At 43.3% G+C, this 12,473-nt stretch overlaps 1 protein-coding gene across 1 annotated transcript in view; it reads right to left on the bottom strand.

The window, feature by feature from the left end:
* Positions 1 to 12,473, bottom strand: part of TBC1D10C (TBC1 domain family member 10C) — a 185,753-nt gene that overhangs the window by 46,225 nt on the left and 127,055 nt on the right. Inside the window, exon 7 of the mRNA XM_078659202.1 lies at positions 1,288 to 1,353. Within this exon, the coding sequence (XP_078515328.1) occupies positions 1,288 to 1,353 (66 nt within the window). The remainder of the gene's footprint in view (positions 1 to 1,287; positions 1,354 to 12,473) is intronic.

The raw sequence follows: 12,473 nt of genomic DNA, 5'->3' as shown, positions 1-12,473 counted from the left end.
ACTGGAGTCAAGCTATCCAGGCTGATGAAGGCTGATAGCCAGAAACCGGTCCTTGGATGCTTGATTCCGGTCTGGGAAAGACATGGCTTGGTAGTTCGGACTGGACTGTTCCCATGAGGCACAGGGTCAGAGCTGATTTGCATATAGCCAGTGTCTAACCCAGGGTGGTGTGGAGTGCAAAAAAACGATGGATTTAGGCCCAGATCCTTGTACTGGGGTGAATGTATGACATTGTTCTACATTCTGTCCATCAACTGTGTTTTTTGCAATTTCACCCCGAGTGGGCTGGGGATGCTCAGACGTGAGTCCCAGGCTCTCCACACCACTGGAGTCAAGCTATCCAGGCTAATGAAGGCTGATAGCCAGAAACCGGTCCTTGGATGCTTGATTCCGGTCTGGGAAAGACATGGCTTGGTAGTTCGGACTGGACTGTTCCCATGAGGCACAGGGTCAGAGCTGATTTGCATATAGCCAGTGTCTAACCCAGGGTGGTGTGGAGTGCAAAAAAACGATGGATTTAGGCCCAGATCCTTGTACTGGGGTGAATGTATGACATTGTTCTACATTCTGTCCATCAACTGTGTTTTTTGCAATTTCACCCCGAGTGGGCTGGGGATGCTCAGACGTGAGTCCCAGGCTCTCCACACCACTGGAGTCAAGCTATCCAGGCTGATGAAGGCTGATAGCCAGAAACCGGTCCTTGGATGCTTGATTCCGGTCTGGGAAAGACATGGCTTGGTAGTTCGGACTGGACTGTTCCCATGAGGTACAGGGTCAGAGCTGATTTGCATATAGCCAGTGTCTAACCCAGGGTGGTGTGGAGTGCAAAAAAACGATGGATTTAGGCCCAGATACTTGTACTGGGGTGAATGTATGACATTGTTCTACATTCTGTCCATCAACTGTGTTTTTTGTTCTTCACTACATGTCACGTCTAAACTATTTATGAATAATAAAAAAGAAGATTTGGAGAACCCATTTTCTTGACACTAATTTTATACGTTTTTTATTATTGTTTAATATGCAAGCATTCACTGGTGCACCGTTTGACGTTGATTAAAAAATTGTTTCGTCCGGTTGAGGACCGCACCTTGACAGTGGGTGCTTAAACAGTGTGCACACAAATGTACTTGGGATATTTCCCTCGTTAATATTTATTTGGGAATAGCAGGATAGGTGCAAGTCCCTGTAGAGGTTTCTTTGCCATATTGTTATTGATTATGTAAATGGTGCATATTCATAAACTCCCTAAAGAACCAAAACAGTTAACAGCATCAGGGCAGTTACCATTTCAGGGCTGTAGTATCCAGGCAGGTATCTCTCACATATTTGCACCAGGCACCAGAAAGCTTGCTGAAAAAACACAAAACCTTGTTTAGCTTCCTCAAACAGATTAAAGTGTGACCAGACATTTCAAACAGTAATAATATTTTAACATACTTGTAGCAGCAGACTTTTTATCAGTGGCATAGCGATGTTAATAACAGGTGGTATTAATACCAAAGTCACTGCAATTGAATTATCCACCTGCACAGGAAGTGACATCACTTTATTTGCCATCATCCATCTGGAAAGGAAGTGACACTACTGGTTTTCAAACTAAAATGACTTTTAAAGAAAAAGCCAAGCAAGAAGACTTAATTTCCCATCGCCCATCAGCACAGGAATTGACATCACTGAATCTCTCATCATCCACCTGAACAGGAAGTGATATCACTGAATTTCTCATTATCTATCTGAACGGGAAGTAAAATTAGTGGTTTTGCCGCCAAGACTTTCTAAAAAATAAGAAGCCAAGTGAGCGGGCTTCATTTCCCATCACCCATCAGCATAGGAAATAACATCACGGCACCCTGCACTCCTTCCCCTCCCAAGAACTACTTAATGGCAGCTGCAACACAGATGTACAGTGGACGCACCGCTGGCATGCCAAAAGCGTACCAAAGGGAAGCCCTTCTGGACTGCACCCAGTGACAAGATCCCTATTCTGGTCACTGGCCAGCAGTACTCCGCAGCACTCCTTAGGTGTCTCGAACCCGGAGGTCATATCCCCAGCTGCTGCCACACCATGCCTCACAACGGTAGGAGCTTCACCTGCACCCACTGCCAGTTCTCCTGCAGCTACCAACCCATAACCACCATGCAAACCCCCAATACACATGCCACTCAAGTACCAACAACACTGACACACCCATCCTACACCACACGCCACAGCAAACCCACACGTCAAGACCCACTTGCTTGCGTGCTTCTCAACACAATATCACTCAGCAAACATACAACCGAAATGTGAAATCTACTGAGCATTGACACACCCCAGGAGCGGCCCGTGCAGGTAAGCGCGGTGGGGCCAGGTGGAAGGGAGTCGACAGACGATGCCGAGGGCAATTAATTATTTATTTAATTTTCCCTTGTCATTGTCTGTCAACTCTTTAGGACTCGGCCTCACAGATCTTACCTGCACGGCCTGCACCTGCACATCCGACATCCTCTTCCTCGTAGAGACTAAGCCATACCCGCCATCTGCTTCCAACATTGCCATGGCACAAGATAGCTTCACATGACCGCCTTCACAAGCCTGGAGGAGGCCTCAATATCATCCACAAGGAATCCTTCAAAAATACAACACCCACAGAGAATGGCACTCCATTCATGAAACACCTGCACTTCAAGCTGCAAGTATCTGAAAATTTCACCCTGAACAGAATCTTCACCTACTGTCTATCTGAACCCTGAGCCACCTTTACAACCTCATCACTGACTTTGTTGCTCTGCTCACCATCGGTCCCAGAACCTACATTCTCCTGGGTGAACTCAACTTTCACCTGGAATACCGAAACGGCCACTGCTCCACAGCACTCCTACAAAAGCTTGAGCCACAGCTGACTCACCCAGCTCTTCTCAGAACCAACACACACCACAGGACACACACTAGACCCCATCTACACCACAAGCTACAACATCAAATACAACTCCACCACACAGCTCATATGGACCGAACACTCAGTCATCCACTTCCAAATCAACACACCTCAGGTTAACATCCCTACCAGGTTCAGCATTCCAAGCTGCAGGTGGGACAAAAGCACAGAAGTAGACTGGCTCAGCTGCCTCAGCACGGATCAACCTAGCCCCAGAGACAACCTTGACTTCAACAATTGGATCAAGAACTGCACAGACTCACTTACTCCCATCAAACCCAAGAAGCATAGTAGATCAAACCCACAGGCCAGCTAGTACACAGAAGACCTCTGAGACACCAAACAACACTGCTAACATCGAGAATGGAAATGGAGAGCCAGCCACGACACCACCACCTGAACTACCTACTAGGGTGCATTCAGATGTTAGCACCAGCAAGTATGAAAAACCAGAAGAAAACACTTGTGAACTGCATTGAAGGAAACTCAAACAGTTGCAAGAAGATCTTGTAGATCGTCAAGGATATCACCTTGCCCTCTTCCACTGTCAACAACATTGCTGCCTCCCAACAACTCTGTGAAAACCAATATAACTTCTTGCAGAGCAAAATCACACACCAGCCCCACCCCAGAGACCTCATTGGTAACCTTCCCACCATCAACCAAGACAGCCACCTGACCAAATCGACAACCCTCACCAAAAACAACACATTGGCAATCCACTCAGGGTCACCTCATCTACAACCTGGGTACATCACCAATCAGCAAGACGTTGTCCCACATCATCAACCCCTCTATCCTGTCCACCACTTTCCCAGGTGATTGGAAACTTGTAGAAATCAATGCTTTCCTCAAGAAGCCCACAGTCAAAGTGAATCAAGTGAACAACTTCAAGTGCTCTCCTTTCCAGCCAAAGAGATTGGGAAGACCATCAACAACAAACTCACAACCCACCTTGAACTTCACCATTTTCTAGACAACTCTCAATCAGAATTCAGAATGAATCACAGCACCCAAACAGCACTCATTACGGCCACCGATTACATTTGAATCATCCTGAAACAAAGAGAAACAGGAGCCCACATCCTGGACAACCTCTCAGCGGCCTTCAACGCTGTCGCCTCAATACCCTCATCAGAAGATTCCACGAGATAGGCATTCAAGGATCCCCTCTGAAAAGGATCTGTTCCTCCTTCACAGGAAGAGCCCAAAGGGTCAGGCTAGCACCCTTCACATCAGAGACCAGGAAACTGATTTGCGGAGTCCCGCAGCGATTGTCCCTCAGCCCCACCCTTTTCAAAATATACATGACACTGCTCACCAACATCATCCGATCACAAGACATCCCCATCATCTCCTACGCCAATGGCACCCGAATCATTCTCTCCCTGATGGACAAGACAACCACCACCAGAAACAACTTGACCAACAGCATCAGCATGGTAGCAGACTGGGGGCCCGATTCACAGAACTAACTTAAGACAAAATCCTAAACTTACTACTTTTGGTATTCACAGAAGTTAGGATTTTGTCTTAAGTTTGTCTTAAGACAGACTTAAGACAGACTTAAGTTAGGATTTTGTCTTAAGTCTGTCTTAAGACAAACTTAAGACAAAATCCTAACTTCTGTGAATACCAAAAGTAGTAAGTTTAGGATTTTGTCTTAAGTTAGTTCTGTGAATCGGGCCCTGGATGCGCAACTCTGACAAAACAGAAGTACCAGTCTTCATCAAGAAGTCCTCCACATGGAACTTCAACTGGTAGCCGTCAAAGCTCAGACCAACAAACACACCCACAGACCACGCAAGAAATCTAATTATCTTACTAGATGTCAAGCTTAATATGGTGACTCAAGGCAACTCACTGTGCTCCTCCTGCTTTGATAGATCTTCAATAGTTGCCTCAGAACACCAAGTGGACTATCAAGCCTGCACTTATCACATGCAGGTTGGACTACAGCAATACTCTCTAACCCGGAATTGCCAAACAACTCCTACACAGACTCCAGACCATCCAGTACATTACCGCAAGACTCATACTGGACTTCCCGTGGCACACCCACATTACTCTACACCGCAGGAAGCTTCACTGGCTCCCTATTCACTAGCACAGCCAATTCACACATCTCACACACACATTCAAAGTCCTACACAAAACAGGACCAGAATACCTGAACAGGGGCATGCACTTTCACCAACCCCCTATACACCTAATGTCTGCCTCACTCTCACTCGCACACACTCTCCACATCCACAAAAACAATAATGGAGGTTGCTCATTCTCCTACATTGCACCCAAGACATGGAACTACCTCCCTCTATACATTAGAGCCTCCTTCTCACTTCTTGAGTTTCACGAGAAGCTGAAGACCTGGCTCTTAATATAAGCACCGTGGGGACTACACACATACGCACTAGCCTAGGCACCTAGGTACCCTCCTATGTGATTAGTGTGCTATGAAATGCCAAAAGGTGGTGCAGTGGTTAGCCGGACCATGACTTCAATCTATGAAATGTCTGATGCACGTTAATATCAGCCCCGGACATGTAACCTACTATTAATATTGTATTGTCTCCACTAACCAAGTATTTTACTCTCTTCTCCTTCACAGTACCACATATTTAGAAATTCTGCAGAAGTAGTGGGGTGAGAAGCACAAAGTCTTGAAAATAAATTAAAGGGAAAGCAAGAAAAAAAGTAAAATGAAGAGGGCAAAAAAATAAGGCTGAAAAAGAAAAACTAAGGCAGGTAGAAAGGAAAATGAAATAAAGAATATGAAGTAAACACAAAAAGGAAAACATATTTGACTGCTTTAAGAAAGAAAAACAAAAAAGTTAGGAAGCAAGATATTTTAACATACAAATTAAAAAGGAACAGTTACCTAAAATCCACCCTCAAATAACAGGTTAAAGATTTGAAAGTATTTGTGGGTGTGATTGACGCTAAGGAATATGGAAAATCTGCAACTTGGTCTAATTTCCCGAAATAGTGTGATTTTCGTGCTGGTATGTGGATATCCCATAGGAGTTCCAAAGGAGTTGACATTGCTAATCTCGAGTACACCCACAACCATTACCTTTTGGATAGTCAAAAACAATCCCAATGGTTCCCTCACACTAACTGCACTATTCAACCTGAAGCTCAATATGTATATGTACAAGGTACCCCGTGCACCTCCATTTTTTCAATCACCCTAGCTCTATATGGATCAGGATAATCCTGCACTTCATTGGCAGCACACACTGGAAACGGTCCCAAACTGCATTTTATTTTGGTTGTGTAATTGTACTATTCAAACATAATATGAATAATTTTGTACAAACAGAAATAGAGGAACTGTCAGCGAATAGACGGTGCGTAAGTGAAGTGGAAAGTAGTTATTGGCAATCAACACATGGGGTGTGATTCACAAATGTAAATTAGCAGCTGTAGTTTTACTCATGTAAATGTACTCTTGCACCTAGGTGCAAATGTACACATTTTGCATCACTATTTCCGCGTGTAAATTTACACTTATGTGTAGACTTAACCACTCAAGGCAGTCAGAAGAGCCTCTTACAACACGAGTTAAAAGTGCAAAGGTATTACTAGCAACTTTTCACAAGTAGGTGGAGATCACCGAAGCCACAACCTCTTTGATGGAAACTATAGGGGAAATGATTAACCTTTATTATTCTTTTTTTTCAAATGAAATATTAAACATTCAATATTAAAAAATAAAATAAAATGCTATTGCACCGTAACTCATCAAATCAAGTGTGTATTAAATAAATAATTAATTTGGTTTATATATTAAAAAATACTGCTCACCCTCGCTAACATTTTTGTATTTTAATATGTAGTAACATTTGTTTAAAGTTAAGAGGTGAATAAATGTAACTTAGTTTAATTTTTTTAATCAAAGTTTAAGCTTGTTAGTACATTTATTTATATTCACTGAAAAAACCATAGGTGTGAGGGAAGTTATAGTTAGGAAATTAGCATTTCAAAAATCTTAGAAATTCACTGAAAACAAACACAGGTTTCAGGGACGTTATAGTTAGTTGGACATTTCACTCATACAAAACCAGAGAAATTTGGCCGTTATAGTTAGTTGAGCAAACTATAACTCACCCGCAATGCACTGCTGATGACGTCACATATTACATCACTCATGACATGGTCAGTGACATCACTCATGACATCACTGATGAATACTGATTTACACTATTAAATAAAAAGAACGGTTTCTGAACCAAATGCCACCTTTTTGCAAAATTTGGTGTAATTCCGTTCAGCAGTTCTAGCTGTAGCCGTGACTAAAGTTTCTTATAGACATTAACATGGAGAAAACGTGTTTTGGGACCCTTTTTTTCTCGGCCCCCACTTGACGAATCACCCCAAAACTTTCAAGACAGGAGCTGACCTGAGTGATCCATTAGTTTTGAATATTTCGCGTAGATTCATCAAACAGCGCCAAAGATATTGGCAAAAGAAAAACGCTTTTTGAATAGAAACGAGGTCCTAACTATAACTACCTACTGGCGACCGGCAATAGGTAATATATACAAATCTCTCTCTCTATACATATATATCTATGTATATATATATATATATATATATATATATATATATATATATATATATATATATATATACACATACACATATATAGTGTGTTGCAGTACCAATGCTTGGCCATTTTTGCTGCTTTACTTATTCCATGATAGATAGCTATAGATAAGTAGTTCTAGAGATATATAACATTTTCTTTGGGAGTGTGTTGCAGTACTAACACTTGGCTATGTGTGTTGCTTTACTTATTTCTGGGCTGGGCTGGAGTACATAGTACATTTGAGCCTGTATTGACACTTTAAGGCCTGTAGTTACATAAACAAAGGCAGTTCATGAATAGCAATGACCTTACTCATTTGTCTTTGTGTGTGTGTGTATTAGTATGTCCCTCCATAAACCCATCCTTACATTTCTTTAAACCCCTCTCATTAATCAGTAGCTATCCCACATTTCTCCACCACTCACCTATGTCCAACGGCGTTTACTAATAAGTAGTATGCTTACATGTGCAGAGATCTAAACGTAGAAAATATAGACGTGATGGAGGTAGAGATCTCCACCCATAGGTTTGTGGACAGCAATTTGTAGTAAGTAGTTCTAGTATAGAACCACTTTATGTACTATCAAATGCAGTTTGAAAAGCAGGCACTGTGGGTCTCAATGAATAGATTAATGCAAGTCCTTATAGTAGAACTGGGTGTGATTGAGTTTGTGATATAAGGTTCTGCATCAAAGCTACTATTACTTGTGGGATTGTTTTCATATTCATAGACAATTAAGAACGAAATCTTTCCTCAATGAATATACTGTAGAGGCCATAGGGGCAGCAAGGAGCGATAAGATTCCACTTTAATGCTGAAAAGCTGGAAGTCTACATCTGTGGCTGCATATGAACATTGCAAGCAATACCAAATATTTCTATCATCCACAGAAGTATATTTACTAAAAGCATTCATGATGACAGACAAAGTTAAAGTAAGTGACGTTAAGACCCACGTCATGAAAAACTATGAATAATAAATGAGTTAAAAATGAATCTGATGTAAACTTTTGCTAAGTAGAATCTAAAGAGTAAAACTGAAGATTTTAGCAGGGATAATTGACCTATTCTTGACAGATCAATCTTATTTGAACTTATTACAATGGTAAATCCGATTTACTTTTGGTTGTGGTTTAGGATTAAGAAAGGAAACGTTCTATAATTGGTTAATATTTAAAAAACCTTTGGTTAGGTCACTTTGTCATTTGTTGTTACTGCAATCTAGTATTGCATCAGCTAACAAAAGACTAGTCACAAACAGTAATTTAAGGAGAATGATAATTCACTTAAGAGGAAAACAGTCAACTATTAAGTTGTAGTAAAAAATTATAGACTTGAAGGAGACAAGAAAATATGCAAGGAAGAATAGCAATAATCAAATCTGTTAATGAACTTATTAAACAAGCATTTACAATGCAATGGTCTCAGCATTATTAAAGGTAGAGCTATTGGCATTGCTCATGACTTTTTTTTAATTGAAAACATAAATAAATGGTATTGTCATTTACAATGGCAATAGGTGAGCATTAGAGAGTAGTAGAGAGTATTCGCGGACACAGAGCCACACACACAGAAAGCCACACACACACACACAGAGAGCCACACACACACACACAGAGCCACACACACACAGAGCCACACACACACACAGAGCCCCCCCACACACACACAGCCACACACACAGCAACCACCCACACACACACAGCGAGCCCCACTCACACACACACACACACACACACAGAGCCCCTCACACACACACAGAGCCCCACACACACACACCCCCAAACAGAGCCACACACACACACACACACACACACACAGAGCCCCCCCCCCACACACACACAGAGCCCCATTCCTTCAGTGGCAGAGTAGTTTGCACTCGCGTGTCTAACGAAAACGTGTCTATCATGTTCTCCTGGTAGTCTTGAGGTTGAACCTCCCTTACTCTCCCCACAGGGATCTACGACAAGCTAATGATTAACACTGATCTGTTTATGATATGCAGCAGGGCTCATTTATTGTGAGAAGCTTATGCAAGCACTATAGTCATTTAAGTGTGGGTCGTTATTACAATGTACTAATGCTGGTAGACAGGACTTTCATCACATGGAATCTCACTGAGCGCCACGTAAGGCATGCGCTTTTTAGGTTGGGGCCCCCCTGATAATTCTTGTTATTGTTGTTTTGCTAACTTAATGTAAATATTTGTAATTTTATTACTGTAGCCCTGGTGGTGGGCCTGTGAAAAAGCGTATGCCCTACTCATTAAGGACCAGATTTAAAGTTTGATATATGGTACTCAGCCTATCAGGTGCTATAGGACATTAGGCCCGCCCCCCTAATGGACCACCATCGCCAAATTTAGAGATCACCAATTTAGATATCATAGCCGGCCCAGCGGTAATTTCTGTGTCTTGATGGTAACCCCTTTTCTGTGTCTTGATGGTAACCGCTTCCCTGTACCTTGATGGTAACCGCTTCCCTGTACCTTGATGGTAACCGCTTCCCTGTACCTTGATGGTAACCGCTTCCCTGTACCTTGATGGTAACAGCTTCCCTGTACCTTGATTGTAACCGCTTCCCTGTACCTTGATGGTAACAGCTTCTCTGTACCTTGATTGTAACCGCTTTCCTGTGCCTTGATGGCAACAGCCTCTGTGTACCTTGATGGTAACCGCTTCCCTGTACCTTGATTGTAACCGCTTCCCTGTACCTTGATGGTAACCGCTTCCCTGTACCTTGATGGTAACAGCTTCTCTGTACCTTGATGGTAACCGCTTCCCTGTACCTTTATGGTAACAGCTTCTCTGTACCTTGATTGTAACCGCTTTCCTGTGCCTTGATGGCAACAGCCTCTGTGTACCTTGATGGTAAACGCTTCCCTGTCCCTTGATGGTAACCGCTTCCCTGTACCTTGATGGTAACCGCTTCCCTATACCTTGATGGTAACCGCCTCCCTGTACGTTGATGGTAACCGCTTCCCTGTACCTTGATGGTAACTGCTTCCCTGTACCTTGATTGTAACCGCTTTCCTGTGCCTTGATGGCAACCGCTACCCTGTACCTTGATGGTAACTGCTTACCTGTAGTTTGATGGTAACCGCTTACCTGTAGATTGATGGTAACCGCTTATCTGTAGATTGATGGTAACCGCTTACCTGTACTTTGATGGTAACCGCTTTCCTGTACTTTCAGGGTAACCCCTGACGTGAAGTGGCCTCTAAAAGTACAGAAAGTTTGGTGGAAAGTGTGTTCCTTCTTTCTCTAGGGCAGTAAGAGGGAATGTGCCTGATTTCTTAGCAAGAAAGGAAAGGCCCAACCCTATTCCCTGATTTCTTGTGGTTTGAATGTGGTGTGATTTGGTGTGGGGAGGGAGGCCTGCCTAATGTTTGTGTGGAAGCTGCAAGGTATCTCTGCGAGCCAGGAGTTTCTCGTATCTAAGGTCTGTATGCAACTGGTTTATCCAACGTATATCTGTGAGTGACAGATCCATACCACACTTTAGGATGTCCTCATAACCTAAATTTGCTGACCACCACATCCACTGCTTCTCCCTGCCCTGGTCACCTCTTGCCACATCCAGAGCCTTTGTTAGCCCGATCCATGCACAGGGCCTGTGTTTGTGCATCCTCAGACTTCGAGGCATTTGGAGATATGCAAGTGGACAGCTCCTCTTGTTAGATTAACTGTAATCTGGCTCTAGAGCAGGGGTCTCCAACCTTTCTGTAATAAGAGCTACTTATGTTCATTGAAAAACATTGTGAGCCATGGCCGGACTGGCCGCCCCCCTCCCCACACGGGGGGCTGGAGGTGCCACCGAGCTCTTTGCCGGGGCCGGTTTTCGGGCGAGTTTGGTACAGGACCGATTTTGCTGCTAAGCTGCAAAAACGGCCCTGTAACAAAACCGTCCCCCACCCGTGTGGCGCACCGGGGGATTGCCCGGTGCCCGCTATGGCCAGTCCGGCCCTGTCCTGAGCTCCTGGTGTTAGTGATGTGATAGTGACCGCCCCATCTAAGGTTGTCAGCAGTGAGTACATCAGTGCGTTAGGCAGGGTTGCAGCCATAAAGTGAAACAGCACTATCATTTTGGAATGCACCTTCATGGGTAATACATACCAACCATAGCTGCATTCCCCCTGGCACCACAGTAATACATCTCTCCAACTCAAATAATAGCTTTAAAGTCATTTTTAAAACGTAACCATCTTTCTCCGTACATCAGTTTTTCTGAGTTCTGAAAATACTAAGCGTGAGCGGTAAATCCGTTACGCCCACGGATTTTTCGGATTTTTGGGAAATCCGCAATACGCGTATTTTACGGATTTCCCACAAAATCCGAAAGAAAAAAAATCCGCGTGGACGTAACGGGTTCAAAAGTTGAACCCCCACTCATGTAACTAATTTACAATGGCGCCAGCAAGCTGCCAGCGCCGTTGTAAAATAGATACAAAGTTAGCTTGCACAGGAACCACTAGATAAAACGAAGCAGGTGCTGCTTTATTTTATCTAAGTGCTTCCTGTGCAAGCTAACTTTGTAACTATTTTACAACGGCGCTGGCAGCTTGCTGGCGCCATTGTAAATTACAACAGCAGCTCCAGTTGAGTAGAGGTATGGCACAAAACGGTGGCGTCTTCTTGAATAAATATGAAGGGCAGGGTTCATTCTGGCACGATGGTCCTGGCACAAAAATAAAACCTCAACAGGAAGCACTTACAGATATCAATAAAGATATCAATAAAGCATGTGCCCTAGTTGAAGCTTAAATTCAGTGACTCATTCATCAGCCCAAAAACAATCGTAAGCGTTGTCAAGGCTGGGCAGATGTGTTTTCTTCCCAAATCTACCGTCGAAAGTCAGCTGTGATGCTGGATAGACTTTGCATCCTTGACTTTCACGAGCGCAATACCCAGGCACATTGTGTTCGCACGGGTTTCTGCACGTTCGCAAGCGTTTTGTAC

Source organism: Lissotriton helveticus, chromosome 1_1 (assembly GCF_964261635.1).
Source record: "Lissotriton helveticus chromosome 1_1, aLisHel1.1, whole genome shotgun sequence".
In the NCBI taxonomy this organism is placed as follows: Eukaryota; Metazoa; Chordata; class Amphibia; order Caudata; family Salamandridae; genus Lissotriton; species Lissotriton helveticus.
The sequence above is the reverse complement of the archived record's forward strand: the minus strand, read 5'-3'. Positions and strand labels throughout refer to the sequence as shown.